Below are 27,620 nucleotides of genomic sequence, written 5' to 3' on the forward strand. Positions count from 1 at the left end.
AGATAACAAACTAGTAATGTATAACAAGACCATGGTAATGGAAGCAAGAGGGGAAAAGCTTACAGCACCTGGTATTCCCAGGTGGTCTCCCATCCAAGTACTAACCAGGCCACACCATGCTTAGCTTCCGAGATCAGACGAGATCGGGCGTTCTCAGGGTACTGTGACCGTAAGCCGTTGCAGAGCTCTCATCAAGACTACTTATGCAACTTCATCTATGTTGGGTTTCAGATAACAAACTAGTAATGTAAAACAAGACCATGGTAATGGAAGCAAGAGGGGAAAAGCTTACAGCACCTGGTATTCCCAGGTGGTCTCCCATCCAAGTACTAACCAGGCCAAACCCTGCTTAGCTTCCGAGATCAGACGAGATCGGGCGTTCTCAGGGTAGTGTGACCGTAAGCCATTGCAGAGCTCTCATCAAGACTACTTATGCAACTTCATCTATGTTGGGTTTCAGATAACAAACTAGTAATGTATAACAAGACCATGGTAATGGAAGCAAGAGGGGAAAAGCTTACAGCACCTGGTATTCCCAGGTGGTCTCCCATCCAAGAACTAACCAGGACAAACCCTGCTTACCTTCCGAGATCAGACGAGATCGGGCGTTCTCAGGGTAGTGTGACCGTAAGCCATTGCAGAGCTCTCATCAAGACTACTTATGCAACTTCATCTATGTTGGGTTTCAGATAACAAACTAGTAATGTATAACAAGACCATGGTAATGGAAGCAAGAGGGGAAAAGCTTACAGCACCTGGTATTCCCAGGTGGTCTCCCATCCAAGTACTAACCAGGCCAAACCCTGCTTAGCTTCCGAGATCAGACGAGATCGGGCGTTCTCAGGGTAGTGTGACCGTAAGCCATTGCAGAGCTCTCATCAAGACTACTTATGCAACTTCATCTATGTTGGGTTTCAGATAAAAAACTAGTAATGTATAACAAGACCATGGTAATGGGAGCAAGAGGGGAAAAGCTTACAGCACCTGGTATTCCCAGGTGGTCTCCCATCCAAGTACTAACCAGGCCAAACCCTGCTTAGCTTCCGAGATCAGACGAGATCGGGCGTTCTCAGGGTAGTGTGACCGTAAGCCATTGCAGAGCTCTCATCAAGACTACTTATGCAACTTCATCTATGTTGGGTTTCAGATAACAAACTAGTAATGTATAACAAGACCATGGTAATGGAAGCAAGAGGGGAAAAGCTTACAGCACCTGGTATTCCCAGGTGGTCTCCCATCCAAGTACTAACCAGGCCAAACCCTGCTTAGCTTCCGAGATCAGACGAGATCGGGCGTTCTCAGGGTAGTGTGACCGTAAGCCATTGCAGAGCTCTCATCAAGACTACTTATGCAACTTCATCTATGTTGGGTTTCAGATAACAAACTAGTAATGTATAACAAGACCATGGTAATGGAAGCAAGAGGGGAAAAGCTTACAGCACCTGGTATTCCCAGGTGGTCTCCCATCCAAGTACTAACCAGGCCAAACCCTGCTTAGCTTCCGAGATCAGACGAGATCGGGCGTTCTCAGGGTAGTGTGACCGTAAGCCATTGCAGAGCTCTCATCAAGACTACTTATGCAACTTCATCTATGTTGGGTTTCAGATAACAAACTAGTAATGTATAACAAGACCATGGTAATGGAAGCAAGAGGGGAAAAGCTTACAGCACCTGGTATTCCCAGGTGGTCTCCCATCCAAGTACTAACCAGGCCAAACCCTGCTTAGCTTCCGAGATCAGACGAGATCGGGCGTTCTCAGGGTAGTGTGACCGTAAGCCATTGCAGAGCTCTCATCAAGACTACTTATGCAACTTCATCTATGTTGGGTTTCAGATAACAAACTAGTAATGTATAACAAGACCATGGTAATGGAAGCAAGAGGGGAAAAGCTTACAGCACCTGGTATTCCCAGGTGGTCTCCCATCCAAGTACTAACCAGGCCACACCATGCTTAGCTTCCGAGATCAGACGAGATCGGGCGTTCTCAGGGTAGTGTGACCGTAAGCCGTTGCAGAGCTCTCATCAAGACTACTTATGCAACTTCATCTATGTTGGGTTTCAGATAACAAACTAGTAATGTAAAACAAGACCATGGTAATGGAAGCAAGAGGGGAAAAGCTTACAGCACCTGGTATTCCCAGGTGGTCTCCCATCCAAGTACTAACCAGGCCAAACCCTACTTAGCTTCCGAGATCAGACGAGATCGGGCGTTCTCAGGGTAGTGTGACCGTAAGCCATTGCAGAGCTCTCATCAAGACTACTTATGCAACTTCATCTATGTTGGGTTTCAGATAACAAACTAGTAATGTATAACAAGACCATGGTAATGGAAGCAAGAGGGGAAAAGCTTACAGCACATGGTATTCCCAGGTGGTCTCCCATCCAAGTACTAACCAGGACAAACCCTGCTTACCTTCCGAGATCAGACGAGATCGGGCGTTCTCAGGGTAGTGTGACCGTAAGCCATTGCAGAGCTCTCATCAAGACTACTTATGCAACTTCATCTATGTTGGGTTTCAGATAACAAACTAGTAATGTATAACAAGACCATGGTAATGGAAGCAAGAGGGGAAAAGCTTACAGCACCTGGTATTCCCAGGTGGTCTCCCATCCAAGTACTAACCAGGCCAAACCCTGCTTAGCTTCCGAGATCAGACGAGATCGGGCGTTCTCAGGGTAGTGTGACCGTAAGCCATTGCAGAGCTCTCATCAAGACTACTTATGCAACTTCATCTATGTTGGGTTTCAGATAAAAAACTAGTAATGTATAACAAGACCATGGTAATGGAAGCAAGAGGGGAAAAGCTTACAGCACCTGGTATTCCCAGGTGGTCTCCCATCCAAGTACTAACCAGGCCAAACCCTGCTTAGCTTCCGAGATCAGACGAGATCGGGCGTTCTCAGGGTAGTGCGACCGTAAGCCATTGCAGAGCTCTCATCAAGACTACTTATGCAACTTCATCTATGTTGGGTTTCAGATAACAAACTAGTAATGTATAACAAGACCATGGTAATGGAAGCAAGAGGGGAAAAGCTTACAGCACCTGGTATTCCCAGGTGGTCTCCCATCCAAGTACTAACCAGGCCAAACCCTGCTTAGCTTCCGAGATCAGACGAGATCGGGCGTTCTCAGGGTAGTGTGACCGTAAGCCATTGCAGAGCTCTCATCAAGACTACTTATGCAACTTCATCTATGTTGGGTTTCAGATAACAAACTAGTAATGTATAACAAGACCATGGTAATGGAAGCAAGAGGGGAAAAGCTTACAGCACCTGGTATTCCCAGGTGGTCTCCCATCCAAGTACTAACCAGGCCAAACCCTGCTTAGCTTCCGAGATCAGACGAGATCGGGCGTTCTCAGGGTAGTGTGACCGTAAGCCATTGCAGAGCTCTCATCAAGACTACTTATGCAACTTCATCTATGTTGGGTTTCAGATAACAAACTAGTAATGTATAACAAGACCATGGTAATGGAAGCAAGAGGGGAAAAGCTTACAGCACCTGGTATTCCCAGGTGGTCTCCCATCCAAGTACTAACCAGGCCAAACCCTGCTTAGCTTCCGAGATCAGACGAGATCGGGCGTTCTCAGGGTAGTGTGACCGTAAGCCATTGCAGAGCTCTCATCAAGACTACTTATGCAACTTCATCTATGTTGGGTTTCAGATAACAAACTAGTAATGTATAACAAGACCATGGTAATGGAAGCAAGAGGGGAAAAGCTTACAGCACCTGGTATTCCCAGGTGGTCTCCCATCCAAGTACTAACCAGGCCAAACCCTGCTTAGCTTCCGAGATCAGACGAGATCGGGCGTTCTCAGGGTAGTGTGACCGTAAGCCATTGCAGAGCTCTCATCAAGACTACTTATGCAACTTCATCTATGTTGGGTTTCAGATAACAAACTAGTAATGTATAACAAGACCATGGTAATGGAAGCAAGAGGGGAAAAGCTTACAGCACCTGGTATTCCCAGGTGGTCTCCCATCCAAGTACTAACCAGGCCAAACCCTGCTTAGCTTCCGAGATCAGACGAGATCGGGCGTTCTCAGGATAGTGTGACCGTAAGCCATTGCAGAGCTCTCATCAAGACTACTTATGCAACTTCATCTATGTTGGGTTTCAGATAACAAACTAGTAATGTATAACAAGACCATGGTAATGGAAGCAAGAGGGGAAAAGCTTACAGCACCTGGTATTCCCAGGTGGTCTCCCATCCAAGTACTAACCAGGCCAAACCCTGCTTAGCTTCCGAGATCAGACGAGATCGGGCGTTCTCAGGGTAGTGTGACCGTAAGCCATTGCAGAGCTCTCATCAAGACTACTTATGCAACTTCATCTATGTTGGGTTTCAGATAACAAACTAGTAATGTATAACAAGACCATGGTAATGGAAGCAAGAGGGGAAAAGCTTACAGCACCTGGTATTCCCAGGTGGTCTCCCATCCAAGTACTAACCAGGCCAAACCCTGCTTAGCTTCCGAGATCAGACGAGATCGGGCGTTCTCAGGGTAGTGTGACCGTAAGCCATTGCAGAGCTCTCATCAAGACTACTTATGCAACTTCATCTATGTTGGGTTTCAGATAACAAACTAGTAATGTATAACAAGACCATGGTAATGGAAGCAAGAGGGGAAAAGCTTACAGCACCTGGTATTCCCAGGTGGTCTCCCATCCAAGTACTAACCAGGCCAAACCCTGCTTAGCTTCCGAGATCAGACGAGATCGGGCGTTCTCAGGGTAGTGTGACCGTAAGCCATTGCAGAGCTCTCATCAAGACTACTTATGCAACTTCATCTATGTTGGGTTTCAGATAACAAACTAGTAATGTATAACAAGACCATGGTAATGGAAGCAAGAGGGGAAAAGCTTACAGCACCTGGTATTCCCAGGTGGTCTCCCATCCAAGTACTAACCAGGCCAAACCCTGCTTAGCTTCCGAGATCAGACGAGATCGGGCGTTCTCAGGGTAGTGTGACCGTAAGCCATTGCAGAGCTCTCATCAAGACTACTTATGCAACTTCATCTATGTTGGGTTTCAGATAACAAACTAGTAATGTATAACAAGACCATGGTAATGGAAGCAAGAGGGGAAAAGCTTACAGCACCTGGTATTCCCAGGTGGTCTCCCATCCAAGTACTAACCAGGCCAAACCCTGCTTAGCTTCCGAGATCAGACGAGATCGGGCGTTCTCAGGGTAGTGTGACCGTAAGCCATTGCAGAGCTCTCATCAAGACTACTTATGCAACTTCATCTATGTTGGGTTTCAGATAACAAACTAGTAATGTATAACAAGACCATGGTAATGGAAGCAAGAGGGGAAAAGCTTACAGCACCTGGTATTCCCAGGTGGTCTCCCATCCAAGTACTAACCAGGCCAAACCCTGCTTAGCTTCCGAGATCAGACGAGATCGGGCGTTCTCAGGGTAGTGTGACCGTAAGCCATTGCAGAGCTCTCATCAAGACTACTTATGCAACTTCATCTATGTTGGGTTTCAGATAACAAACTAGTAATGTATAACAAGACCATGGTAATGGAAGCAAGAGGGGAAAAGCTTACAGCACCTGGTATTCCCAGGTGGTCTCCCATCCAAGTACTAACCAGGCCAAACCCTGCTTAGCTTCCGAGATCAGACGAGATCGGGCGTTCTCAGGGTAGTGTGACCGTAAGCCATTGCAGAGCTCTCATCAAGACTACTTATGCAACTTCATCTATGTTGGGTTTCAGATAACAAACTAGTAATGTATAACAAGACCATGGTAATGGAAGCAAGAGGGGAAAAGCTTACAGCACCTGGTATTCCCAGGTGGTCTCCCATCCAAGTACTAACCAGGCCAAACCCTGCTTAGCTTCCGAGATCAGACGAGATCGGGCGTTCTCAGGGTAGTGTGACCATAAGCCATTGCAGAGCTCTCATCAAGACTACTTATGCAACTTCATCTATGTTGGGTTTCAGATAACAAACTAGTAATGTATAACAAGACCATGGTAATGGAAGCAAGAGGGGAAAAGCTTACAGCACCTGGTATTCCCAGGTGGTCTCCCATCCAAGTACTAACCAGGCCAAACCCTGCTTAGCTTCCGAGATCAGACGAGATCGGGCGTTCTCAGGGTAGTGTGACCGTAAGCCATTGCAGAGCTCTCATCAAGACTACTTATGCAACTTCATCTATGTTGGGTTTCAGAGAAAAAAAAGTAATGTATAACAAGACCATGGTAATGGAAGCAAGAGGGGAAAAGCTTACAGCACCTGGTATTCCCAGGTGGTCTCCCATCAAAGTACTAACCAGGCCAAACCCTGCTTAGCTTCCGAGATCAGACGAGATCGGGCGTTCTCAGGGTAGTGTGACCGTAAGCCATTGCAGAGCTCTCATCAAGACTACTTATGCAACTTCATCTATGTTGGGTTTCAGATAACAAACTAGTAATGTATAACAAGACCATGGTGATGGAAGCAAGAGGGGAAAAGCTTACAGCACCTGGTATTCCCAGGTGGTCTCCCATCCAAGTACTAACCAGGCCAAACCCTGCTTAGCTTCCGAGATCAGACGAGATCGGGCGTTCTCAGGGTAGTGTGACCGTAAGCCATTGCAGAGCTCTCATCAAGACTACTTATGCAACTTCATCTATGTTGGGTTTCAGATAACAAACTAGTAATGTATAACAAGACCATGGTAATGGAAGCAAGAGGGGAAAAGCTTACAGCACCTGGTATTCCCAGGTGGTCTCCCATCCAAGTACTAACCAGGCCAAACCCTGCTTAGCTTCCGAGATCAGACGAGATCGGGCGTTCTCAGGGTAGTGTGACCGTAAGCCATTGCAGAGCTCTCATCAAGACTACTTATGCAACTTCATCTATGTTGGGTTTCAGATAACAAACTAGTAATGTATAACAAGACCATGGTAATGGAAGCAAGAGGGGAAAAGCTTACAGCACCTGGTATTCCCAGGTGGTCTCCCATCCAAGTACTAACCAGGCCAAACCCTGCTTAGCTTCCGAGATCAGACGAGATCGGGCGTTCTCAGGGTAGTGTGACCGTAAGCCATTGCAGAGCTCTCATCAAGACTACTTATGCAACTTCATCTATGTTGGGTTTCAGATAACAAACTAGTAATGTATAACAAGACCATGGTAATGGAAGCAAGAGGGGAAAAGCTTACAGCACCTGGTATTCCCAGGTGGTCTCCCATCCAAGTACTAACCAGGCCAAACCCTGCTTAGCTTCCGAGATCAGACGAGATCGGGCGTTCTCAGGGTAGTGTGACCGTAAGCCATTGCAGAGTTCTCATCAAGACTACTTATGCAACTTCATCTATGTTGGGTTTCAGATAACAAACTAGTAATGTATAACAAGACCATGGTAATGGAAGCAAGAGGGGAAAAGCTTACAGCACCTGGTATTCCCAGGTGGTCTCCCATCCAAGTACTAACCAGGCCAAACCCTGCTTAGCTTCCGAGATCAGACGAGATCGGGCGTTCTCAGGGTAGTGTGACCGTAAGCCATTGCAGAGCTCTCATCAAGACTACTTATGCAACTTCATCTATGTTGGGTTTCAGATAACAAACTAGTAATGTATAACAACACCATGGTAATGGAAGCAAGAGGGGAAAAGCTTACAGCACCTGGTATTCCCAGGTGGTCTCCCATCCAAGTACTAACCAGGCCAAACCCTGCTTAGCTTCCGAGATCAGACGAGATCGGGCGTTCTCAGGGTAGTGTGACCGTAAGCCATTGCAGAGCTCTCATCAAGACTACTTATGCAACTTCATCTATGTTGGGTTTCAGATAACAAACTAGTAATGTATAACAAGACCATGGTAATGGAAGCAAGAGGGGAAAAGCTTACAGCACCTGGTATTCCCAGGTGGTCTCCCATCCAAGTACTAACCAGGCCAAACCCTGCTTAGCTTCCGAGATCAGACGAGATCGGGCGTTCTCAGGGTAGTGTGACCGTAAGCCATTGCAGAGCTCTCATCAAGACTACTTATGCAACTTCATCTATGTTGGGTTTCAGATAACAAACTAGTAATGTATAACAAGACCATGGTAATGGAAGCAAGAGGGGAAAAGCTTACAGCACCTGGTATTCCCAGGTGGTCTCCCATCCAAGTACTAACCAGGCCAAACCCTGCTTAGCTTCCGAGATCAGACGAGATCGGGCGTTCTCAGGGTAGTGTGACCGTAAAGCCATTGCAGAGCTCTCATCAAGACTACTTATGCAACTTCATCTATGTTGGGTTTCAGATAACAAACTAGTAATGTATAACAACACCATGGTAATGGAAGCAAGAGGGGAAAAGCTTACAGCACCTGGTATTCCCAGGTGGTCTCCCATCCAAGTACTAACCAGGCCAAACCCTGCTTAGCTTCCGAGATCAGACGAGATCGGGCGTTCTCAGGGTAGTGTGACCGTAAGCCATTGCAGAGCTCTCATCAAGACTACTTATGCAACTTCATCTATGTTGGGTTTCAGATAACAAACTAGTAATGTATAACAAGACCATGGTAATGGAAGCAAGAGGGGAAAAGCTTACAGCACCTGGTATTCCCAGGTGGTCTCCCATCCAAGTACTAACCAGGCCAAACCCTGCTTAGCTTCCGAGATCAGACGAGATCGGGCGTTCTCAGGGTAGTGTGACCGTAAGCCATTGCAGAGCTCTCATCAAGACGACTTATGCAACTTCATCTATGTTGGGTTTCAGATAACAAACTAGTAATGTATAACAAGACCATGGTAATGGAAGCAAGAGGGGAAAAGCTTACAGCACCTGGTATTCCCAGGTGGTCTCCCATCCAAGTACTAACCAGGCCAAACCCTGCTTAGCTTCCGAGATCAGACGAGATCGGGCGTTCTCAGGGTAGTGTGACCGTAAGCCATTGCAGAGCTCTCATCAAGACTACTTATGCAACTTCATCTATGTTGGGTTTCAGATAACAAACTAGTAATGTATAACAAGACCATGGTAATGGAAGCAAGAGGGGAAAAGCTTACAGCACCTGGTATTCCCAGGTGGTCTCCCATCCAAGTACTAACCAGGCCAAACCCTGCTTAGCTTCCGAGATCAGACGAGATCGGGCGTTCTCAGGGTAGTGTGACCGTAAGCCATTGCAGAGCTCTCATCAAGACTACTTATGCAACTTCATCTATGTTGGGTTTCAGATAACAAACTAGTAATGTATAACAAGACCATGGTGACGTGGGAAATTTCATTATCACCATGTTATTACTATTATAACCACCTTGTTATGACAAATGTAATCATTTTATGCATGTTCATTTTATTAGATGTGCTTAATCACACTTAATATTCACAGTGTTAATTCACTTCATATTAGCTCGTTTTGCAGAGTTACTTTTTAGGTCATTCCGACATTTGTGTACGTGCTAGCTAGCAGAGAAACCTTGTCTGATAACCATTTTGGGTAAACACCAGGATGTGAACGTGAAGAGGTTATGCTGACATTTCTGACGGGAAACAACCTTAAAAACTCTGCCTGGGAACAGAAGGGAGTTTCCGTCTTGGGATAGAAGGGAGATTTTGAAGGATGCCGTTGCAAGCGGGAAACCCTATGTCCATATATGGTTTACGGTTCCGGATACAGCGGAGCGGGGATAAATAATGGCTCTGAGAGACTGTTACTCTCAGAGCACTTTCAGAGCGTGATGATTTCATGACTGATTGTACTCTCAATAATTTGCATTAATAAAAACTTGTTACTCATCTGACACGACTCAGAACTTAATATTTGTCTTTATTAATCGTCACAGGTATTTCCACCACAAACTGGCGTCACGAGACAGGATCCCAGAGTGATCGACGGACGGAGAAAGGTCCCTCTCATCGAGGACGCTCTCCGGTGAGACCGGACCCAAAACGAGGAAGGCCCACAGACAAAGGGACAGTACCGTGGGGGTGAAGGGGGGCAGGTCTCCATCCGCCGATCTGACGGGATTTAATAAGAACCTTGGTGGTAAGTGACAAAATCAGTTTTTGAAAAAAACTGTAATATTAAATTCCCTCCACCGGTCCTCAAGCAGCTCCTTCTTGAGAATAAAATAGTACCTATATGGCAGTTAGCGGCCCTTTAAAGGGGTGGCAGTTAGCGGTATAGTATATGTGGCAGTTTTAACGGCATATAACTCGTGGCAGTTAACGGCGTCCAAAGACGCGGCAGTTAGCGGCGTGTGTACAAAAACCACCTGGTTGATAAGGTCTCTAAGTACAGACGTGTATTAGAGTAAAATAGGTCCGGACCGCTAGAAGGACTGCAAGAATAGAGGAGGGTGAGAACAATTTTTGGGAACTAAATTTCTGAGTCAAAGTCAAGTGAGAGAACAACAAAATGGGATCCCACTTAGCTAAAGAATTAAAATATAACCCAAAAATACACACTGCTCCATTATTTCATGAGATGAGTAGAAATTATGGCACAGAGAGTGTAATGTATGTTCCAATTTGGATTAGATACTTTGGATTTCCAGTAAATGGCAGTCTTGGTGTTAGATATTTAGGGAGATTCAAGCAGAGGATACAGCAGCCGCCCATGGGGTGTCCACGGGCAGTAACCAATCATTGGAAAAAGCATAAGGAAAATATGTTAAGGGCAGCAGGGTTTTGGATAGAGGAGGCAGAAAAACGGGAGAAAGAAAGGGAGGGGGGTGCAATTAAACCCATGTCTCAGTGTCTCTCAGCAGTGCTCGATCCTGACCTGGACGCCGCCTGTCCCCGACGCCCACCACCTAACAACAATCAAGTGGGCGCTCCAGCAGCTGAGGCACCACCACCACCAGCAGCTGAGATACCACCACCACCGCCACCACCACCAGCATATGCAGGCCCATTTCAACCCGGTCCATATGCAGAACTGAGGGAGAGGCTGGATGAGATGATAGCCAACACAAGATTGGGGACCAACGCCCCAGCAAGTTCCCCGGTGTCAAGCAACACAAGGCAAAAGAGGCCAGGGGGGGGGGCAAACCAATCTCCCTCCTGCAAAGCCCCAAAACACAGGGCGTTTAGACCAGTCAGATGATCTGATTTTTGTAGGACCGATGGTTGAAGTAGCAGGGCATGAAGGGCCAATGCTAGTTCACAGATACTGGACTGAAAAGGACATTTTGGAAGTTTCTACTGGATTACCAGACCCACAACAAGTTGGAGGAAGGAAATTCGGAAATGAATTTGAGAACTTTTGTATTTCGTGCCGACCCACAGCCAACGAGATAAAGCGCATCCTGATGAGAAAACTTGGATCAAGTTACTGCAAGATTGACAGAGGCTGGCCGCAGCAGGACATCAGACTGGGTGATGTTCAGTGGAATCGAGATCCTGCAGCAGACCCAGATGTGAATTTGGAGTACAGGAACATGATAAGAGACTTAAAAGAGCGTCTTGTTGCAGCTTTTCCCCTTCACGTAAGACGGAGAGACTGTGCAGGATTATATGGTTCGTCTAACCAGAGTCCACACTGATCATAGTGGACTTGACGCTCCTGCAGCCAGAGCAGAAAATGCTGATGCGGTTTCTTCCTGGGAAGCACACTTGCGCAATAGCTTCCTACTGGGACTGAAGCCAGAATTGGCCAATTCCATCAAACAACATTGTATTGGATATTATCGACAACCTCTCAGCGTTATTGAAGATCATGCCAGACACTATGAGATTCTCTTCAAAAATCAAGAAAAGAAAAAGGAGAAGAAAAAGTCTGAAACGATGGATCAAGCTATGTTAACGATGGTACAGCAGGTAACGGAGCTAACTGCAAGCTCCCAGAGGGGAAAAGGAAGAGCACGAGGAAAAGGAAGAGGTAGAGGAAGAGGTGGACGAAGTGGATTTGCTGGTAACGGGCCTGTATTCCGACCACCAGCTCCTCAACAACAGCAACAAAACAGTCAAGAGGACGAAACTGAAGTGGATTGGACAAACAGGTGCTATGCCTGCAGAAGGGAAGGACACTTTGCTAGAGACTGTCCTGGAGAAGTTGACAGCAGTGCGTCAAACAAGTGACGGGCGGCGGAGAGGCAGGACGGCACAGACGAGTCCACTGAGTCATCGGACAGGGAAGTAGATCTTTCTTTCTCTTACCTTAGTTTAGTGCAGCAATTAACCAATAATCCAACAGCAATGCCAATGTTAAATGTTGAAGTATGTGGAAAGACATTGAAATTTATGGTTGACAGCGGTGCTGGTTATTCTGTAATTAGGGCTGAGGATTTGAAATGTGAAACACAACCAGGAAAACATACAGCATTAATTGGGGTAGGAGGGCAAATAGTTAAAGAAAAGGTGTCTGTGCCTCTCCAATGTTCTTTAAATGATCGATCCTTCTCTCACTGCTTTTTGATCTCCTCAACATGCCCAGTAAACTTGTTGGCTAGAGATTTGATGTGTAAATTAGGTTGTAACTTGATTAGCTCACCAACTGGTTTATCTATAGAATTTGAACAACCATGCATGGTCCAATTTGCACCTGGGGCTCCAGGATATGCATATATGTGGCGTTGTGTAGAAGAACAGAATGAAACAATGAAACATTTTCTGTCAGAAACAAAGAAACTGGTGACAAAGCCTTTAGAGTGGAAGCAAACTGATTTGCATTGTACATCCCACATTAGCAGTGGGCCAGACCATGAATACGAACAGTTATTTTACCACCAGACTTCAGAACCACTGTCTACAACATTTTTAATTTGGGACAGTGAAAAGGCAGCAGCTATGGTCTCTTTAACTAAACAGCAGGACACTTTGTTCACAGTAGAAAATTCCTCCCCTCACATCTCCCTGGCCAGAGTTAACCATACCGTGCCATGGAAAAATATTGGTCCATGGGCTTTACGGGTGGCCAGGGCTAAAGATTGGGTGAATACAGAACACCCCAATGTGCAGCACAGCGCCTCCACCCACACGTGGAGATGCCCTTATCAGTATCGTTTGAAAACAGAGCCTACAGTGGAGCTGTTTGGCAGCGCGCCACTGGTGCAGGCGGTTTCGCTCACAGAGGAAGAGGAACTGGAGCTCAGCTCTCTCCCTCCTCAGCTGTGGGCCAGCAGTAAGTATGATGTAGGGTTAATTAAATGCTGTGAACCTGTGTCCATTACACCCAAGTCTTCATATAGGCCTAGACAAGCTCAATATCCTTTGAAACCTGAAGCAGTTGAAGGCATTAGGCCCGTGTTTCAAGCTCTTCTTGAAAAAGGGGTCATAGTGCCATGCGCAGACTCACCAGTTAGAACTCCAATCTTTCCTGTTAAGAAGCCCGGCCGGGATGAGTGGAGATTTGTACAGGATCTGCAAGCAGTAAATGCAGCAGTCCAAGCACGAGCCCCTGAGGTTCCAAATCCCCACACTATTTTGTCTCAGATACCAACGGAACACACCCACTACAGTGTAGTGGATCTGGCTAATGCATTTTTCAGTGTTCCAATTCATCCAGACAGCAGATTCTGGTTTGCATTCTCCTTTGAAGGGAAAGCATATACTTTTACGAGGTTGTGTCAGGGTTATTGTGAGTCACCTACTATCTATAATGCTGCACTGAGAGATAGCCTGGCAAGCTTAGTTCTACCGCAAGGGGTCACTCTGGCGCAGTACATGGATGATCTTCTCATCCCATGCCCCCTCGCGGCAGCTTTGTAAACAAGCCACATTACAGTTGCTGAAACACTTGGCTGAGCAAGGCCATAAGGCCAGCAAAGCAAAATTACAGTACTGTAAGACTGAGGTTACTTTTGTGGGCCATGTCATAAGGGCAAGAGAGAGACGCATGGCAACTGACAGAATTGAGGCAATTTGCCAAATTCCTAAGCCCACAACAAAGAAGCAACTGCTTTCCTTTTTAGGAATGTGTTCATACTGCCGCACTTTCATTTCCTCCTATGCAGAGCAGGAGGGCCCTCTAAGGGACATTATTCCTACAAAAGGGGTTAGCACTGCAAAACTGCAGTGGATACAAGAGGCAGAAGAAGCATTTATACAGCTTAAGGTGGCTTTGCAAAATATGCCAGCATTGGGCATACCTGATCCAACTAAACCTTTTGTTCAGATGGTAGATGCAAAAGGCATCTATATGACTTCAGTGCTTACTCAAAAACATGGAGATAAGCTTCGCCCTGTTGCATACTTCTCTTGTAAGCTGGACTCAGTGGCTCAGGGCCTGCCCACCTGCCTTAGAGCAGTGGCAGCAGCAGAAAAGGCACTAATAGCTTCAAGAGACATTGTGGCTTATGCTCCACTTACATTAAAGGTACCACATGCAGTGCACAACATTCTCCAAGATCAGAGAGTTGCACATCTATCAGCCCAGAGATGGCTGCGATATCACACTGCTTTACTTGACATGCCTAATGTTACAGTACAACGTTGTAGCACGCTCAATCCTGCTTCCCTCCTCCCAACTCCAGAGGATGGGGAGCCACACGACTGTCAGCTGTTGCTGCAGCACGCGTGCACACCACGAATTGATTTGCAAGAAGAGCCATTGCACAATGCGCAAATGGAGCTCTTTGTTGATGGCTCAGCAAGCAGAGATAAGACAGGAACGAACAGAGTAGCATACGCTGTAGTGTCAGCCACAGAGGTCTTGGACACTGGCGTTTTGCCCAGCTCTTACTCAGCACAGGCAGCTGAGCTAGTAGCCCTTACAAAAGCATGTGAATTGGCAAAAGGTCAATCATTGAATGCGTACACTGACAGCCGGTACGCATGGGGCGTGGCAAATGATTTTGGTTTTATGTGGAAGCAGCGTAATTTCCTGACAAGTTCAGGAACAAAGATTAAACACCATGAGCTGATTAACAACTTGCTTTCTGCTCTTTTGCTTCCCTCACAGATCGCAGTAATCAAGTGTGCCGCACACACATCCACAGGAGATCCAGTGAGCAGGGGAAATGCGTTTGCAGACAGCGTCGCTAAGCACACAGCTCATAATGCAAACATCACAGCTGCACAAATTTCTACACCAGAGCAGGAGAAACCTTCCTTAATTGACATTCAGTCAATGGCAACACCATTAGAGAAAAACTTGTGGGCTAAAACTGATTGTTACAAAGACAATGGCATTTGGAGACAGAAATCCACCAACAGGCCGCTCCTGCCCAAACAATATGCTAAGGTTTTGATCAAAATTGTCCATGGGAGGAGTCACATGGCCAAGGGAGGGATAGTAGAGCAGATTTCCAGGTATTGGTATGCACCTGGACTCCATACACTTGCCCAAAATTTTTGTTCTTCATGTCTCATCTGTGCTCAACACACACACAGACATGCTGCACCACTCACACAGCAGCCAGCAGGTCATCCACCTGCCACAGAACCATTTCAACACTGGCAGATAGACTTTGTAGAGCTAACTCCAGCTGAAGGAAAAAAGTTTCTCCTGGTCTGTGTTTGCATGTTCAGTAAATGGATTGAAGCTTTCCCAACAGGTAAACAGGATGGAGAAGCAGTGGCTAAAGCATTTCTCAGAGAACTGATCCCAAGATTTGGTCTGCCAAAAAGGGTTTCTAGCGACAATGGCACACCATTTGTACACACAGGGCTCAAAAGTTTGACCAAATATTTGGGTATTGACATGCACAAGCATTGTAGTTACCACCCCGCCTCAGCAGGGGCAGTAGAGAGAGCAAACGGCACCATCAAAAATGGATTGGCAAAAATTACACAGCAAACAGGTCTAAATTGGGTCAAATGTCTCCCTCTGGTCCTGTGGCAAAGCAGAACCAGGGTGCAAGCAAAAACAGGCCTAAGTGCATTTGAGATTGTTTTTGGCAGACCTCCCAATGTAGGAGTGGGGCCCCCCCTACTGGAGGATCAACTGTTAGACCACACACTTGTTGAATACTGTATCTCATTGCATGATTCTCTTTTGTCTGCATCTCGACAGGTAAAAGCTGTGCTACCTCAACCAGCTGACCAACCCTTCCATAACCACAAGCCAGGAGACTGGGTGCTGATCAAGGATCTGCGGAGACGAAGGTGGAACCAGCAAAGGTGGACTGGACCTCATCTTGTGCTCCTGACGACCCACACAGCGCTGAAGATTGAAGGACGTGGAACCTGGGTTCATCACACACACTGCAAGAAGGCCCCCACCAAACCTGAAGAAGAGGAAGCTCTGGTTGATCAGTGAGTGGGTGTCTTAAGGTCTCACGGCTGGTGGGACGAGTGCGATTGGGCGTGCCCGCACTCTGAGCACTAAAGTGTCTACATAGGCTAGGGGCACCCACCCTGATAAACCATGCTGTGGCTGTTAATGGTGGTGACCCTCCTACCTGGGTCCCATCAGTCCCTTCAGGACCGAGTGGAACAACAATGCTTTGGAAACAAAGCATGCATGGCCACAGTAGCAGCAGCTGACGAGGTGTCTCCCAACAGAGAATGTATTGTCTGCCACAAGCTTGCTGTCCCCTGGATACCAACTCCTTTAAACAATGTGACTGCTGCTACATTGCTGAAGGATCCAGCAGACTGCGCTCTAGACATTCAGATGGCATTTATGCTAAATGTATCAGCCCATTTCGCAGCCACGAAACAAAGCCCTCCGTTTAATGGAAATGTGACTGCTATGTTTCAGATGATGCCCCAATGTAACATGACCCACCCCGGACCAAGATATGAGCCAAAATTTGCGAACATGTCTTTCACCACGGTGCCCCCTCTCAATGCATCCACCTGCATGTGCTCATCTGGAATAAGAGGAGGGCCTCGTTTAGGGTACACTGACTGTAAAGTTAACATCACCTTCTATGATAGCTTAGGCTTCAACTGTTCAATATCAGATGGCACTCACACCGTGAGACCCAACTACACAGAATGTCACATCATGTCAGGGGCCCGAACTTCGGGACCTGTGAGCTGGGTGTGTGGCCAAACTGCCTACACCAATCTACCACAAAAGAAGAGCCGGAACGGGACTTGGGTCCACTCATTCCCTTGGAATGGGTGTTGCACTCCAGCTATGGTGGTCCCACACATGGCAGTTCTCCCTAAGAACTCTTTGACTAGGAAACGACGTGCCGTGGGTTCGAAATACCACGGGTATGTCCTGGCTGACCCTTGGACAACACCTGGAGCATCAGTTGGATGGTCCCTTTTCCTAGGAGGTGGAACAACTGCTACTTTGAATAAGATCAATGGACTTGCATGGCAAATGTTGGTTATGGCTAATAGTAGCACCGAAGCCTTTTTTCTAATAAATGCAGAGATGAGGGCCATACGTCAGGCTGTACTTCAGAATAGAATGGCTCTTGATCTTTTGCTGTCCCATGAAGGGGGAGTGTGTCAGGTTTTGAACACCTCTTGTTGTTTTTCAATTCCAGACTATTATGAGAACATCACTGACCTTGTAAGTCACATGAAACAAGCAATCCATGAACCTCCACCTGTGAATGAGCCATGGCTAGCATGGCTGGAGTCTTTTTTAGGGCCATGGGGACGTTGGCTACTGCCTATGGTCCTCCCTATTATTTGTTTGGGACTCCTTATCCTATGTATAGTACCATGTGTTATGAATTGTATCTCAAATATGATTACTCGTGCATTCAGTCACTACCAGATGTTTCAGATGATTCCAGGTGACGAAGACCCTGTTATAGGGCTATCCCTAATGCTTACTGAGGAACCTCGGTATGAAAATCCGAGCAATGTGTAGGAAATTGTGTGAGTTGATTCCTAGAATCAAAAGGGAGGAGTGACGTGGGAAATTTCATTATCACCATGTTATTACTATTATAACCACCTTGTTATGACAAATGTAATCATTTTATGCATGTTCATTTTATTAGATGTGCTTAATCACACTTAATATTCACAGTGGTAATTCACTTCATATTAGCTCGTTTTGCAGAGTTACTTTTTAGGTCATTCCGACATTTGTGTACGTGCTAGCTAGCAGAGAAACCTTGTCTGATAACCATTTTGGGTAAACACCAGGATGTGAACGTGAAGAGGTTATGCTGACATTTCTGACGGGAAACAACCCTAAAAAACTCTGCCTGGGAACAGAAGGGAGTTTCCGTCTTGGGATAGAAGGGAGATTTTGAAGGATGCCGTTGCAAGCGGGAAACCCTATGTCCATATATGGTTTACGGTTCCGGATACAGCGGAGCGGGGATAAATAATGGCTCTGAGAGACTGTTACTCTCAGAGCACTTTCAGAGCGTGATGATTTCATGACTGATTGTACTCTCAATAATTTGCATTAATAAAAACTTGTTACTCATCTGACACGACTCAGAACTTAATATTTGTCTTTATTAATCGTCACAGGTATTTCCACCACAATGGTAATGGAAGCAAGAGGGGAAAAGCTTACAGCACCTGGTATTCCCAGGTGGTCTCCCATCCAAGTACTAACCAGGCAAAACCCTGCTTAGCTTCCGAGATCAGACGAGATCGGGCGTTCTCAGGGTAGTGTGACCGTAAGCCATTGCAGAGCTCTCATCAAGACTACTTATGCAACTTCATCTATGTTGGGTTTCAGATAACAAACTAGTAATGTATAACAAGACCATGGTAATGGAAGCAAGAGGGGAAAAGCTTACAGCACCTGGTATTCCCAGGTGGTCTCCCATCCAAGTACTAACCAGGCCAAACCCTGCTTAGCTTCCGAGATCAGACGAGATCGGGCATACTCAGGGTAGTGTGACCGTAAGCCATTGCAGAGCTCTCATCAAGACTACTTATGCAACTTCATCTATGTTGGGTTTCAGATAACAAACTAGTAATGTATAACAAGACCGTGGTAATGGAAGCAAGAGGGGAAAAGCTTACAGCACCTGGTATTCCCAGGTGGTCTCCCATCCAAGTACTAACCAGGCCAAACCCTGCTTAGCTTCCGAGATCAGACGAGATCGGGCGTTCTCAGGGTAGTGTGACCGTAAGCCATTGCAGAGCTCTCATCAAGACTACTTATGCAACTTCATCTATGTTGGGTTTCAGATAACAAACTAGTAATGTATAACAAGACCATGGTGACGTGGGAAATTTCATTATCACCATGTTATTACTATTATAACCACCTTGTTATGACAAATGTAATCATTTTATGCATGTTCATTTTATTAGATGTGCTTAATCACACTTAATATTCACAGTGGTAATTCACTTCATATTAGCTCGTTTTGCAGAGTTACTTTTTAAGTCATTCCGACATTTGTGTACGTGCTAGCTAGCAGAGAAACCTTGTCTGATAACCATTTTGGGTAAACACCAGGATGTGAACGTGAAGAGGTTATGCTGACATTTCTGACGGGAAACAACCTTAAAAACTCTGCCTGGGAACAGAAGGGAGTTTCCGTCTTGGGATAGAAGGGAGATTTTGAAGGATGCCGTTGCAAGCGGGAAACCCTATGTCCATATATGGTTTACGGTTCCGGATACAGCGGAGCGGGGATAAATAATGGCTCTGAGAGACTGTTACTCTCAGAGCACTTTCAGAGCGTGATGATTTCATGACTGATTGTACTCTCAATAATTTGCATTAATAAAAACTTGTTACTCATCTGACACGACTCAGAACTTAATATTTGTCTTTATTAATCGTCACAGGTATTTCCACCACAAACTGGCGTCACGAGACAGGATCCCAGAGTGATCGACGGACGGAGAAAGGTCCCTCTCATCGAGGACGCTCTCCGGTGAGACCGGACCCAAAACGAGGAAGGCCCACAGACAAAGGGACAGTACCGTGGGGGTGAAGGGGGGCAGGTCTCCATCCGCCGATCTGACGGGATTTAATAAGAACCTTGGTGGTAAGTGACAAAATCAGTTTTTGAAAAAAACTGTAATATTAAATTCCCTCCACCGGTCCTCAAGCAGCTCCTTCTTGAGAATAAAATAGTACCTATATGGCAGTTAGCGGCCCTTTAAAGGGGTGGCAGTTAGCGGTATAGTATATGTGGCAGTTTTAACGGCATATAACTCGTGGCAGTTAACGGCGTCCAAAGACGCGGCAGTTAGCGGCGTGTGTACAAAACCCACCTGGTTGATAAGGTCTCTAAGTACAGACGTGTATTAGAGTAAAATAGGTCCGGACCGCTAGAAGGACTGCAAGAATAGAGGAGGGTGAGAACAATTTTTGGGAACTAAATTTCTGAGTCAAAGTCAAGTGAGAGAACAACAAAATGGGATCCCACTTAGCTAAAGAATTAAAATATAACCCAAAAATACACACTGCTCCATTATTTCATGAGATGAGTAGAAATTATGGCACAGAGAGTGTAATGTATGTTCCAATTTGGATTAGATACTTTGGATTTCCAGTAAATGGCAGTCTTGGTGTTAGATATTTAGGGAGATTCAAGCAGAGGATACAGCAGCCGCCCATGGGGTGTCCACGGGCAGTAACCAATCATTGGAAAAAGCATAAGGAAAATATGTTAAGGGCAGCAGGGTTTTGGATAGAGGAGGCAGAAAAACGGGAGAAAGAAAGGGAGGGGGGTGCAATTAAACCCATGTCTCAGTGTCTCTCAGCAGTGCTCGATCCTGACCTGGACGCCGCCTGTCCCCGACGCCCACCACCTAACAACAATCAAGTGGGCGCTCCAGCAGCTGAGGCACCACCACCACCAGCAGCTGAGATACCACCACCACCGCCACCACCACCAGCATATGCAGGCCCATTTCAACCCGGTCCATATGCAGAACTGAGGGAGAGGCTGGATGAGATGATAGCCAACACAAGATTGGGGACCAACGCCCCAGCAAGTTCCCCGGTGTCAAGCAACACAAGGCAAAAGAGGCCAGGGGGGGGGGGCAAACCAATCTCCCTCCTGCAAAGCCCCAAAACACAGGGCGTTTAGACCAGTCAGATGATCTGATTTTTGTAGGACCGATGGTTGAAGTAGCAGGGCATGAAGGGCCAATGCTAGTTCACAGATACTGGACTGAAAAGGACATTTTGGAAGTTTCTACTGGATTACCAGACCCACAACAAGTTGGAGGAAGGAAATTCGGAAATGAATTTGAGAACTTTTGTATTTCGTGCCGACCCACAGCCAACGAGATAAAGCGCATCCTGATGAGAAAACTTGGATCAAGTTACTGCAAGATTGACAGAGGCTGGCCGCAGCAGGACATCAGACTGGGTGATGTTCAGTGGAATCGAGATCCTGCAGCAGACCCAGATGTGAATTTGGAGTACAGGAACATGATAAGAGACTTAAAAGAGCGTCTTGTTGCAGCTTTTCCCCTTCACGTAAGACGGAGAGACTGTGCAGGATTATATGGTTCGTCTAACCAGAGTCCACACTGATCATAGTGGACTTGACGCTCCTGCAGCCAGAGCAGAAAATGCTGATGCGGTTTCTTCCTGGGAAGCACACTTGCGCAATAGCTTCCTACTGGGACTGAAGCCAGAATTGGCCAATTCCATCAAACAACATTGTATTGGATATTATCGACAACCTCTCAGCGTTATTGAAGATCATGCCAGACACTATGAGATTCTCTTCAAAAATCAAGAAAAGAAAAAGGAGAAGAAAAAGTCTGAAACGATGGATCAAGCTATGTTAACGATGGTACAGCAGGTAACGGAGCTAACTGCAAGCTCCCAGAGGGGAAAAGGAAGAGCACGAGGAAAAGGAAGAGGTAGAGGAAGAGGTGGACGAGGTGGACGAAGTGGATTTGCTGGTAACGGGCCTTTATTCCGACCACCAGCTCCTCAACAACAGCAACAAAACAGTCAAGAGGACGAAACTGAAGTGGATTGGACAAACAGGTGCTATGCCTGCAGAAGGGAAGGACACTTTGCTAGAGACTGTCCTGGAGAAGTTGACAGCAGTGCGTCAAACAAGTGACGGGCGGCGGAGAGGCAGGACGGCACAGACGAGTCCACTGAGTCATCGGACAGGGAAGTAGATCTTTCTTTCTCTTACCTTAGTTTAGTGCAGCAATTAACCAATAATCCAACAGCAATGCCAATGTTAAATGTTGAAGTATGTGGAAAGACATTGAAATTTATGGTTGACAGCGGTGCTGGTTATTCTGTAATTAGGGCTGAGGATTTGAAATGTGAAACACAACCAGGAAAACATACAGCATTAATTGGGGTAGGAGGGCAAATAGTTAAAGAAAAGGTGTCTGTGCCTCTCCAATGTTCTTTAAATGATCGATCCTTCTCTCACTGCTTTTTGATCTCCTCAACATGCCCAGTAAACTTGTTGGCTAGAGATTTGATGTGTAAATTAGGTTGTAACTTGATTAGCTCACCAACTGGTTTATCTATAGAATTTGAACAACCATGCATGGTCCAATTTGCACCTGGGGCTCCAGGATATGCATATATGTGGCGTTGTGTAGAAGAACAGAGTGAAACAATGAAACATTTTCTGTCAGAAACAAAGAAACTGGTGACAAAGCCTTTAGAGTGGAAGCAAACTGATTTGCATTGTACATCCCACATTAGCAGTGGGCCAGACCATGAATACGAACAGTTATTTTACCACCAGACTTCAGAACCACTGTCTACAACATTTTTAATTTGGGACAGTGAAAAGGCAGCAGCTATGGTCTCTTTAACTAAACAGCAGGACACTTTGTTCACAGTAGAAAATTCCTCCCCTCACATCTCCCTGGCCAGAGTTAACCATACCGTGCCATGGAAAAATATTGGTCCATGGGCTTTACGGGTGGCCAGGGCTAAAGATTGGGTGAATACAGAACACCCCAATGTGCAGCACAGCGCCTCCACCCACACGTGGAGATGCCCTTATCAGTATCGTTTGAAAACAGAGCCTACAGTGGAGCTGTTTGGCAGCGCGCCACTGGTGCAGGCGGTTTCGCTCACAGAGGAAGAGGAACTGGAGATCAGCTCTCTCCCTCCTCAGCTGTGGGCCAGCAGTAAGTATGATGTAGGGTTAATTAAATGCTGTGAACCTGTGTCCATTACACCCAAGTCTTCATATAGGCCTAGACAAGCTCAATATCCTTTGAAACCTGAAGCAGTTGAAGGCATTAGGCCCGTGTTTCAAGCTCTTCTTGAAAAAGGGGTCATAGTGCCATGCGCAGACTCACCAGTTAGAACTCCAATCTTTCCTGTTAAGAAGCCCGGCCGGGATGAGTGGAGATTTGTACAGGATCTGCAAGCAGTAAATGCAGCAGTCCAAGCACGAGCCCCTGAGGTTCCAAATCCCCACACTATTTTGTCTCAGATACCAACGGAACACACCCACTACAGTGTAGTGGATCTGGCTAATGCATTTTTCAGTGTTCCAATTCATCCAGACAGCAGATTCTGGTTTGCATTCTCCTTTGAAGGGAAAGCATATACTTTTACGAGGTTGTGTCAGGGTTATTGTGAGTCACCTACTATCAAAAATGCTGCACTGAGAGATAGCCTGGCAAGCTTAGTTCTACCGCAAGGGGTCACTCTGGCGCAGTACATGGATGATCTTCTCATCTCATGCCCCCTCGCGGCAGCTTTGTAAACAAGCCACATTACAGTTGCTGAAACACTTGGCTGAGCAAGGCCATAAGGCCAGCAAAGCAAAATTACAGTACTGTAAGACTGAGGTTACTTTTGTGGGCCATGTCATAAGAGAGAGACGCATGGCAACTGACAGAATTGAGGCAATTTGCCAAATTCCTAAGCCCACAACAAAGAAGCAACTGCTTTCCTTTTTAGGAATGTGTTCATACTGCCGCACTTTCATTTCCTCCTATGCAGAGCAGGAGGGCCCTCTAAGGGACATTATTCCTACAAAAGGGGTTAGCACTGCAAAACTGCAGTGGACACAAGAGGCAGAAGAAGCATTTATACAGCTTAAGGTGGCTTTGCAAAATATGCCAGCATTGGGCATACCTGATCCAACTAAACCTTTTGTTCAGATGGTAGATGCAAAAGGCATCTATATGACTTCAGTGCTTACTCAAAAACATGGAGATAAGCTTCGCCCTGTTGCATACTTCTCTTGTAAGCTGGACTCAGTGGCTCAGGGCCTGCCCACCTGCCTTAGAGCAGTGGCAGCAGCAGAAAAGGCACTAATAGCTTCAAGAGACATTGTGGCTTATGCTCCACTTACATTAAAGGTACCACATGCAGTGCACAACATTCTCCAAGATCAGAGAGTTGCACATCTATCAGCCCAGAGATGGCTGCGATATCACACTGCTTTACTTGACATGCCTAATGTTACAGTACAACGTTGTAGCACGCTCAATCCTGCTTCCCTCCTCCCAACTCCAGAGGATGGGGAGCCACACGACTGTCAGCTGTTGCTGCAGCACGCGTGCACACCACGAATTGATTTGCAAGAAGAGCCATTGCACAATGCGCAAATGGAGCTCTTTGTTGATGGCTCAGCAAGCAGAGATAAGACAGGAACGAACAGAGTAGCATACGCTGTAGTGTCAGCCACAGAGGTCTTGGACACTGGCGTTTTGCCCAGCTCTTACTCAGCACAGGCAGCTGAGCTAGTAGCCCTTACAAAAGCATGTGAATTGGCAAAAGGTCAATCATTGAATGCGTACACTGACAGCCGGTACGCATGGGGCGTGGCAAATGATTTTGGTTTTATGTGGAAGCAGCGTAATTTCCTGACAAGTTCAGGAACAAAGATTAAACACCATGAGCTGATTAACAACTTGCTTTCTGCTCTTTTGCTTCCCTCACAGATCGCAGTAATCAAGTGTGCCGCACACACATCCACAGGAGATCCAGTGAGCAGGGGAAATGCGTTTGCAGACAGCGTCGCTAAGCACACAGCTCATAATGCAAACATCACAGCTGCACAAATTTCTACACCAGAGCAGGAGAAACCTTCCTTAATTGACATTCAGTCAATGGCAACACCATTAGAGAAAAACTTGTGGGCTAAAACTGATTGTTACAAAGACAATGGCATTTGGAGACAGAAATCCACCAACAGGCCGCTCCTGCCCAAACAATATGCTAAGGTTTTGATCAAAATTGTCCATGGGAGGAGTCACATGGCCAAGGGAGGGATAGTAGAGCAGATTTCCAGGTATTGGTATGCATCTGGACTCCATACACTTGCCCAAAATTTTTGTTCTTCATGTCTCATCTGTGCTCAACACACACACAGACATGCTGCACCACTCACACAGCAGCCAGCAGGTCATCCACCTGCCACAGAACCATTTCAACACTGGCAGATAGACTTTGTAGAGCTAACTCCAGCTGAAGGAAAAAAGTTTCTCCTGGTCTGTGTTTGCATGTTCAGTAAATGGATTGAAGCTTTCCCAACAGGTAAACAGGATGGAGAAGCAGTGGCTAAAGCATTTCTCAGAGAACTGATCCCAAGATTTGGTCTGCCAAAAAGGGTTTCTAGCGACAATGGCACACCATTTGTACACACAGGGCTCAAAAGTTTGACCAAATATTTGGGTATTGACATGCACAAGCATTGTAGTTACCACCCCGCCTCAGCAGGGGCAGTAGAGAGAGCAAACGGCACCATCAAAAATGGATTGGCAAAAATTACACAGCAAACAGGTCTAAATTGGGTCAAATGTCTCCCTCTGGTCCTGTGGCAAAGCAGAACCAGGGTGCAAGCAAAAACAGGCCTAAGTGCATTTGAGATTGTTTTTGGCAGACCTCCCAATGTAGGAGTGGGGCCCCCCCTACTGGAGGATCAACTGTTAGACCACACACTTGTTGAATACTGTATCTCATTGCATGATTCTCTTTTGTCTGCATCTCGACAGGTAAAAGCTGTGCTACCTCAACCAGCTGACCAACCCTTCCATAACCACAAGCCAGGAGACTGGGTGCTGATCAAGGATCTGCGGAGACGAAGGTGGAACCAGCAAAGGTGGACTGGACCTCATCTTGTGCTCCTGACGACCCACACAGCGCTGAAGATTGAAGGACGTGGAACCTGGGTTCATCACACACACTGCAAGAAGGCCCCCACCAAACCTGAAGAAGAGGAAGCTCTGGTTGATCAGTGAGTGGGTGTCTTAAGGTCTCACGGCTGGTGGGACGAGTGCGATTGGGCGTGCCCGCACTCTGAGCACTAAAGTGTCTACATAGGCTAGGGGCACCCACCCTGATAAACCATGCTGTGGCTGTTAATGGTGGTGACCCTCCTACCTGGGTCCCATCAGTCCCTTCAGGGCCGAGTGGAACAACAATGCTTTGGAAACAAAGCATGCATGGCCACAGTAGCAGCAGCTGACGAGGTGTCTCCCAACAGAGAATGTATTGTCTGCCACAAGCTTGCTGTCCCCTGGATACCAACTCCTTTAAACAATGTGACTGCTGCTACATTGCTGAAGGATCCAGCAGACTGCGCTCTAGACATTCAGATGGCATTTATGCTAAATGTATCAGCCCATTTCGCAGCCACGAAACAAAGCCCTCCGTTTAATGGAAATGTGACTGCTATGTTTCAGATGATGCCCCAATGTAACATGACCCACCCCGGACCAAGATATGAGCCAAAATTTGCGAACATGTCTTTCACCACGGTGCCCCCTCTCAATGCATCCACCTGCATGTGCTCATCTGGAATAAGAGGAGGGCCTCGTTTAGGGTACACTGACTGTAAAGTTAACATCACCTTCTATGATAGCTTAGGCTTCAACTGTTCAATATCAGATGGCACTCACACCGTGAGACCCAACTACACAGAATGTCACATCATGTCAGGGGCCCGAACTTCGGGACCTGTGAGCTGGGTGTGTGGCCAAACTGCCTACACCAATCTACCACAAAAGAAGAGCCGGAACGGGACTTGGGTCCACTCATTCCCTTGGAATGGGTGTTGCACTCCAGCTATGGTGGTCCCACACATGGCAGTTCTCCCTAAGAACTCTTTGACTAGGAAACGACGTGCCGTGGGTTCGAAATACCACGGGTATGTCCTGGCTGACCCTTGGACAACACCTGGAGCATCAGTTGGATGGTCCCTTTTCCTAGGAGGTGGAACAACTGCTACTTTGAATAAGATCAATGGACTTGCATGGCAAATGTTGGTTATGGCTAATAGTAGCACCGAAGCCTTTTTTCTAATAAATGCAGAGATGAGGGCCATACGTCAGGCTGTACTTCAGAATAGAATGGCTCTTGATCTTTTGCTGTCCCATGAAGGGGGAGTGTGTCAGGTTTTGAACACCTCTTGTTGTTTTTCAATTCCAGACTATTATGAGAACATCACTGACCTTGTAAGTCACATGAAACAAGCAATCCATGAACCTCCACCTGTGAATGAGCCATGGCTAGCATGGCTGGAGTCTTTTTTAGGGCCATGGGGACGTTGGCTACTGCCTATGGTCCTCCCTATTATTTGTTTGGGACTCCTTATCCTATGTATAGTACCATGTGTTATGAATTGTATCTCAAATATGATTACTCGTGCATTCAGTCACTACCAGATGTTTCAGATGATTCCAGGTGACGAAGACCCTGTTATAGGGCTATCCCTAATGCTTACTGAGGAACCTCGGTATGAAAATCCGAGCAATGTGTAGGAAATTGTGTGAGTTGATTCCTAGAATCAAAAGGGAGGAGTGACGTGGGAAATTTCATTATCACCATGTTATTACTATTATAACCACCTTGTTATGACAAATGTAATCATTTTATGCATGTTCATTTTATTAGATGTGCTTAATCACACTTAATATTCACAGTGGTAATTCACTTCATATTAGCTCG

At 46.4% G+C, this 27,620-nt stretch overlaps 3 protein-coding genes and 43 non-coding genes across 47 annotated transcripts in view; 3 read left to right on the forward strand and 43 right to left on the reverse strand.

The window, feature by feature from the left end:
- Positions 1-56: 56 nt before the first annotated feature.
- On the reverse strand, positions 57-175 carry LOC125796336 (5S ribosomal RNA). The gene has a single exon (XR_007435328.1). It is a non-coding gene; the product is annotated as a 5S ribosomal RNA (ribosomal RNA).
- A 110-nt stretch (positions 176-285) lies between these two features.
- Positions 286-404, reverse strand: LOC125795371 (5S ribosomal RNA). Its single transcript, XR_007434363.1, has one exon. It is a non-coding gene; the product is annotated as a 5S ribosomal RNA (ribosomal RNA).
- A 110-nt stretch (positions 405-514) lies between these two features.
- LOC125796324 (5S ribosomal RNA) lies at positions 515-633 on the reverse strand. The gene has a single exon (XR_007435316.1). It is a non-coding gene; the product is annotated as a 5S ribosomal RNA (ribosomal RNA).
- Positions 634-743: 110 nt separating this feature from the next.
- On the reverse strand, positions 744-862 carry LOC125795372 (5S ribosomal RNA). Its single transcript, XR_007434364.1, has one exon. It is a non-coding gene; the product is annotated as a 5S ribosomal RNA (ribosomal RNA).
- Positions 863-972: 110 nt separating this feature from the next.
- LOC125795373 (5S ribosomal RNA) lies at positions 973-1,091 on the reverse strand. Its single transcript, XR_007434365.1, has one exon. It is a non-coding gene; the product is annotated as a 5S ribosomal RNA (ribosomal RNA).
- A 110-nt stretch (positions 1,092-1,201) lies between these two features.
- On the reverse strand, positions 1,202-1,320 carry LOC125795374 (5S ribosomal RNA). The gene has a single exon (XR_007434366.1). It is a non-coding gene; the product is annotated as a 5S ribosomal RNA (ribosomal RNA).
- Positions 1,321-1,430: 110 nt separating this feature from the next.
- On the reverse strand, positions 1,431-1,549 carry LOC125795375 (5S ribosomal RNA). Its single transcript, XR_007434367.1, has one exon. It is a non-coding gene; the product is annotated as a 5S ribosomal RNA (ribosomal RNA).
- A 110-nt stretch (positions 1,550-1,659) lies between these two features.
- Positions 1,660-1,778, reverse strand: LOC125795376 (5S ribosomal RNA). The gene has a single exon (XR_007434368.1). It is a non-coding gene; the product is annotated as a 5S ribosomal RNA (ribosomal RNA).
- A 110-nt stretch (positions 1,779-1,888) lies between these two features.
- LOC125796191 (5S ribosomal RNA) lies at positions 1,889-2,007 on the reverse strand. Its single transcript, XR_007435183.1, has one exon. It is a non-coding gene; the product is annotated as a 5S ribosomal RNA (ribosomal RNA).
- A 110-nt stretch (positions 2,008-2,117) lies between these two features.
- LOC125795902 (5S ribosomal RNA) lies at positions 2,118-2,236 on the reverse strand. The gene has a single exon (XR_007434894.1). It is a non-coding gene; the product is annotated as a 5S ribosomal RNA (ribosomal RNA).
- A 110-nt stretch (positions 2,237-2,346) lies between these two features.
- LOC125796338 (5S ribosomal RNA) lies at positions 2,347-2,465 on the reverse strand. The gene has a single exon (XR_007435330.1). It is a non-coding gene; the product is annotated as a 5S ribosomal RNA (ribosomal RNA).
- A 110-nt stretch (positions 2,466-2,575) lies between these two features.
- LOC125795377 (5S ribosomal RNA) lies at positions 2,576-2,694 on the reverse strand. Its single transcript, XR_007434369.1, has one exon. It is a non-coding gene; the product is annotated as a 5S ribosomal RNA (ribosomal RNA).
- A 110-nt stretch (positions 2,695-2,804) lies between these two features.
- LOC125795916 (5S ribosomal RNA) lies at positions 2,805-2,923 on the reverse strand. The gene has a single exon (XR_007434908.1). It is a non-coding gene; the product is annotated as a 5S ribosomal RNA (ribosomal RNA).
- A 110-nt stretch (positions 2,924-3,033) lies between these two features.
- Positions 3,034-3,152, reverse strand: LOC125795378 (5S ribosomal RNA). Its single transcript, XR_007434370.1, has one exon. It is a non-coding gene; the product is annotated as a 5S ribosomal RNA (ribosomal RNA).
- Positions 3,153-3,262: 110 nt separating this feature from the next.
- LOC125795379 (5S ribosomal RNA) lies at positions 3,263-3,381 on the reverse strand. Its single transcript, XR_007434371.1, has one exon. It is a non-coding gene; the product is annotated as a 5S ribosomal RNA (ribosomal RNA).
- A 110-nt stretch (positions 3,382-3,491) lies between these two features.
- LOC125795380 (5S ribosomal RNA) lies at positions 3,492-3,610 on the reverse strand. Its single transcript, XR_007434372.1, has one exon. It is a non-coding gene; the product is annotated as a 5S ribosomal RNA (ribosomal RNA).
- A 110-nt stretch (positions 3,611-3,720) lies between these two features.
- LOC125795382 (5S ribosomal RNA) lies at positions 3,721-3,839 on the reverse strand. The gene has a single exon (XR_007434374.1). It is a non-coding gene; the product is annotated as a 5S ribosomal RNA (ribosomal RNA).
- Positions 3,840-3,949: 110 nt separating this feature from the next.
- Positions 3,950-4,068, reverse strand: LOC125795855 (5S ribosomal RNA). Its single transcript, XR_007434847.1, has one exon. It is a non-coding gene; the product is annotated as a 5S ribosomal RNA (ribosomal RNA).
- Positions 4,069-4,178: 110 nt separating this feature from the next.
- LOC125795383 (5S ribosomal RNA) lies at positions 4,179-4,297 on the reverse strand. The gene has a single exon (XR_007434375.1). It is a non-coding gene; the product is annotated as a 5S ribosomal RNA (ribosomal RNA).
- A 110-nt stretch (positions 4,298-4,407) lies between these two features.
- LOC125795384 (5S ribosomal RNA) lies at positions 4,408-4,526 on the reverse strand. The gene has a single exon (XR_007434376.1). It is a non-coding gene; the product is annotated as a 5S ribosomal RNA (ribosomal RNA).
- Positions 4,527-4,636: 110 nt separating this feature from the next.
- LOC125795385 (5S ribosomal RNA) lies at positions 4,637-4,755 on the reverse strand. The gene has a single exon (XR_007434377.1). It is a non-coding gene; the product is annotated as a 5S ribosomal RNA (ribosomal RNA).
- Positions 4,756-4,865: 110 nt separating this feature from the next.
- On the reverse strand, positions 4,866-4,984 carry LOC125795386 (5S ribosomal RNA). Its single transcript, XR_007434378.1, has one exon. It is a non-coding gene; the product is annotated as a 5S ribosomal RNA (ribosomal RNA).
- Positions 4,985-5,094: 110 nt separating this feature from the next.
- LOC125795387 (5S ribosomal RNA) lies at positions 5,095-5,213 on the reverse strand. The gene has a single exon (XR_007434379.1). It is a non-coding gene; the product is annotated as a 5S ribosomal RNA (ribosomal RNA).
- Positions 5,214-5,323: 110 nt separating this feature from the next.
- On the reverse strand, positions 5,324-5,442 carry LOC125795388 (5S ribosomal RNA). The gene has a single exon (XR_007434380.1). It is a non-coding gene; the product is annotated as a 5S ribosomal RNA (ribosomal RNA).
- Positions 5,443-5,552: 110 nt separating this feature from the next.
- LOC125795389 (5S ribosomal RNA) lies at positions 5,553-5,671 on the reverse strand. The gene has a single exon (XR_007434381.1). It is a non-coding gene; the product is annotated as a 5S ribosomal RNA (ribosomal RNA).
- Positions 5,672-5,781: 110 nt separating this feature from the next.
- On the reverse strand, positions 5,782-5,900 carry LOC125795790 (5S ribosomal RNA). The gene has a single exon (XR_007434782.1). It is a non-coding gene; the product is annotated as a 5S ribosomal RNA (ribosomal RNA).
- Positions 5,901-6,010: 110 nt separating this feature from the next.
- Positions 6,011-6,129, reverse strand: LOC125795390 (5S ribosomal RNA). The gene has a single exon (XR_007434382.1). It is a non-coding gene; the product is annotated as a 5S ribosomal RNA (ribosomal RNA).
- Positions 6,130-6,238: 109 nt separating this feature from the next.
- Positions 6,239-6,357, reverse strand: LOC125795733 (5S ribosomal RNA). The gene has a single exon (XR_007434725.1). It is a non-coding gene; the product is annotated as a 5S ribosomal RNA (ribosomal RNA).
- Positions 6,358-6,467: 110 nt separating this feature from the next.
- Positions 6,468-6,586, reverse strand: LOC125795391 (5S ribosomal RNA). The gene has a single exon (XR_007434383.1). It is a non-coding gene; the product is annotated as a 5S ribosomal RNA (ribosomal RNA).
- A 110-nt stretch (positions 6,587-6,696) lies between these two features.
- Positions 6,697-6,815, reverse strand: LOC125795393 (5S ribosomal RNA). Its single transcript, XR_007434385.1, has one exon. It is a non-coding gene; the product is annotated as a 5S ribosomal RNA (ribosomal RNA).
- Positions 6,816-6,925: 110 nt separating this feature from the next.
- On the reverse strand, positions 6,926-7,044 carry LOC125795394 (5S ribosomal RNA). The gene has a single exon (XR_007434386.1). It is a non-coding gene; the product is annotated as a 5S ribosomal RNA (ribosomal RNA).
- A 110-nt stretch (positions 7,045-7,154) lies between these two features.
- Positions 7,155-7,273, reverse strand: LOC125795395 (5S ribosomal RNA). Its single transcript, XR_007434387.1, has one exon. It is a non-coding gene; the product is annotated as a 5S ribosomal RNA (ribosomal RNA).
- Positions 7,274-7,383: 110 nt separating this feature from the next.
- On the reverse strand, positions 7,384-7,502 carry LOC125795396 (5S ribosomal RNA). Its single transcript, XR_007434388.1, has one exon. It is a non-coding gene; the product is annotated as a 5S ribosomal RNA (ribosomal RNA).
- A 110-nt stretch (positions 7,503-7,612) lies between these two features.
- On the reverse strand, positions 7,613-7,731 carry LOC125795397 (5S ribosomal RNA). The gene has a single exon (XR_007434389.1). It is a non-coding gene; the product is annotated as a 5S ribosomal RNA (ribosomal RNA).
- Positions 7,732-7,841: 110 nt separating this feature from the next.
- LOC125795398 (5S ribosomal RNA) lies at positions 7,842-7,960 on the reverse strand. Its single transcript, XR_007434390.1, has one exon. It is a non-coding gene; the product is annotated as a 5S ribosomal RNA (ribosomal RNA).
- A 110-nt stretch (positions 7,961-8,070) lies between these two features.
- Positions 8,071-8,189, reverse strand: LOC125796171 (5S ribosomal RNA). The gene has a single exon (XR_007435163.1). It is a non-coding gene; the product is annotated as a 5S ribosomal RNA (ribosomal RNA).
- A 111-nt stretch (positions 8,190-8,300) lies between these two features.
- Positions 8,301-8,419, reverse strand: LOC125795399 (5S ribosomal RNA). The gene has a single exon (XR_007434391.1). It is a non-coding gene; the product is annotated as a 5S ribosomal RNA (ribosomal RNA).
- Positions 8,420-8,529: 110 nt separating this feature from the next.
- On the reverse strand, positions 8,530-8,648 carry LOC125795400 (5S ribosomal RNA). Its single transcript, XR_007434392.1, has one exon. It is a non-coding gene; the product is annotated as a 5S ribosomal RNA (ribosomal RNA).
- A 110-nt stretch (positions 8,649-8,758) lies between these two features.
- On the reverse strand, positions 8,759-8,877 carry LOC125795401 (5S ribosomal RNA). Its single transcript, XR_007434393.1, has one exon. It is a non-coding gene; the product is annotated as a 5S ribosomal RNA (ribosomal RNA).
- A 110-nt stretch (positions 8,878-8,987) lies between these two features.
- On the reverse strand, positions 8,988-9,106 carry LOC125795402 (5S ribosomal RNA). The gene has a single exon (XR_007434394.1). It is a non-coding gene; the product is annotated as a 5S ribosomal RNA (ribosomal RNA).
- A 386-nt stretch (positions 9,107-9,492) lies between these two features.
- Positions 9,493-27,620, forward strand: part of LOC125795261 (syncytin-A-like) — a 170,873-nt gene continuing 152,745 nt past the window's right edge. Inside the window, exon 1 of one of the 2 annotated variants that reach the window (XM_049473773.1) lies at positions 9,493-9,974. The gene's annotated coding sequence lies outside the window, so the exon portion shown is untranslated. Of the gene's footprint in view, positions 9,975-19,270; positions 19,753-27,620 lie in introns of those variants that run through there. The other variant, XM_049473772.1, reaches the window with a different exon arrangement.
- On the forward strand, positions 10,015-16,233 carry LOC125795258 (protein NYNRIN-like). Its single transcript, XM_049473766.1, has 2 exons — positions 10,015-12,262; positions 13,788-16,233. The coding sequence occupies exons 1-2, from the start codon at positions 12,128-12,130 to the stop codon at positions 16,128-16,130; spliced, it is 2,478 nt and encodes an 825-aa protein (XP_049329723.1). The 5' UTR covers positions 10,015-12,127; the 3' UTR covers positions 16,131-16,233.
- LOC125796183 (5S ribosomal RNA) lies at positions 18,308-18,426 on the reverse strand. The gene has a single exon (XR_007435175.1). It is a non-coding gene; the product is annotated as a 5S ribosomal RNA (ribosomal RNA).
- On the reverse strand, positions 18,537-18,655 carry LOC125795927 (5S ribosomal RNA). The gene has a single exon (XR_007434919.1). It is a non-coding gene; the product is annotated as a 5S ribosomal RNA (ribosomal RNA).
- LOC125795404 (5S ribosomal RNA) lies at positions 18,766-18,884 on the reverse strand. The gene has a single exon (XR_007434396.1). It is a non-coding gene; the product is annotated as a 5S ribosomal RNA (ribosomal RNA).
- On the forward strand, positions 21,650-26,015 carry LOC125795257 (protein NYNRIN-like). Its single transcript, XM_049473765.1, has 2 exons — positions 21,650-22,050; positions 23,570-26,015. Exons 1-2 carry the CDS (start codon positions 21,916-21,918, stop codon positions 25,910-25,912), a joined length of 2,478 nt encoding a protein of 825 aa, XP_049329722.1. The 5' UTR covers positions 21,650-21,915; the 3' UTR covers positions 25,913-26,015.

Source organism: Astyanax mexicanus, unplaced genomic scaffold (assembly GCF_023375975.1).
Source record: "Astyanax mexicanus isolate ESR-SI-001 unplaced genomic scaffold, AstMex3_surface scaffold_46, whole genome shotgun sequence".
Lineage (NCBI taxonomy): Eukaryota > Metazoa > Chordata > Actinopteri > Characiformes > Acestrorhamphidae > Astyanax > Astyanax mexicanus.

Coding starts and splice junctions, on each gene's coding strand:
- LOC125795258 (XM_049473766.1), top strand. CDS start 12,128: ATGCCAATGTTAAATGTTGAAGTATGTGGAAAGACATTGAAATTTATG. Junction 12,263..13,787: donor AACATACAGCATTAATTGGG/GTAGGAGGGCAA, acceptor GACAGAATTGAG/GCAATTTGCCAAATTCCTAA.
- LOC125795257 (XM_049473765.1), top strand. CDS start 21,916: ATGCCAATGTTAAATGTTGAAGTATGTGGAAAGACATTGAAATTTATG. Junction 22,051..23,569: donor AACATACAGCATTAATTGGG/GTAGGAGGGCAA, acceptor GACAGAATTGAG/GCAATTTGCCAAATTCCTAA.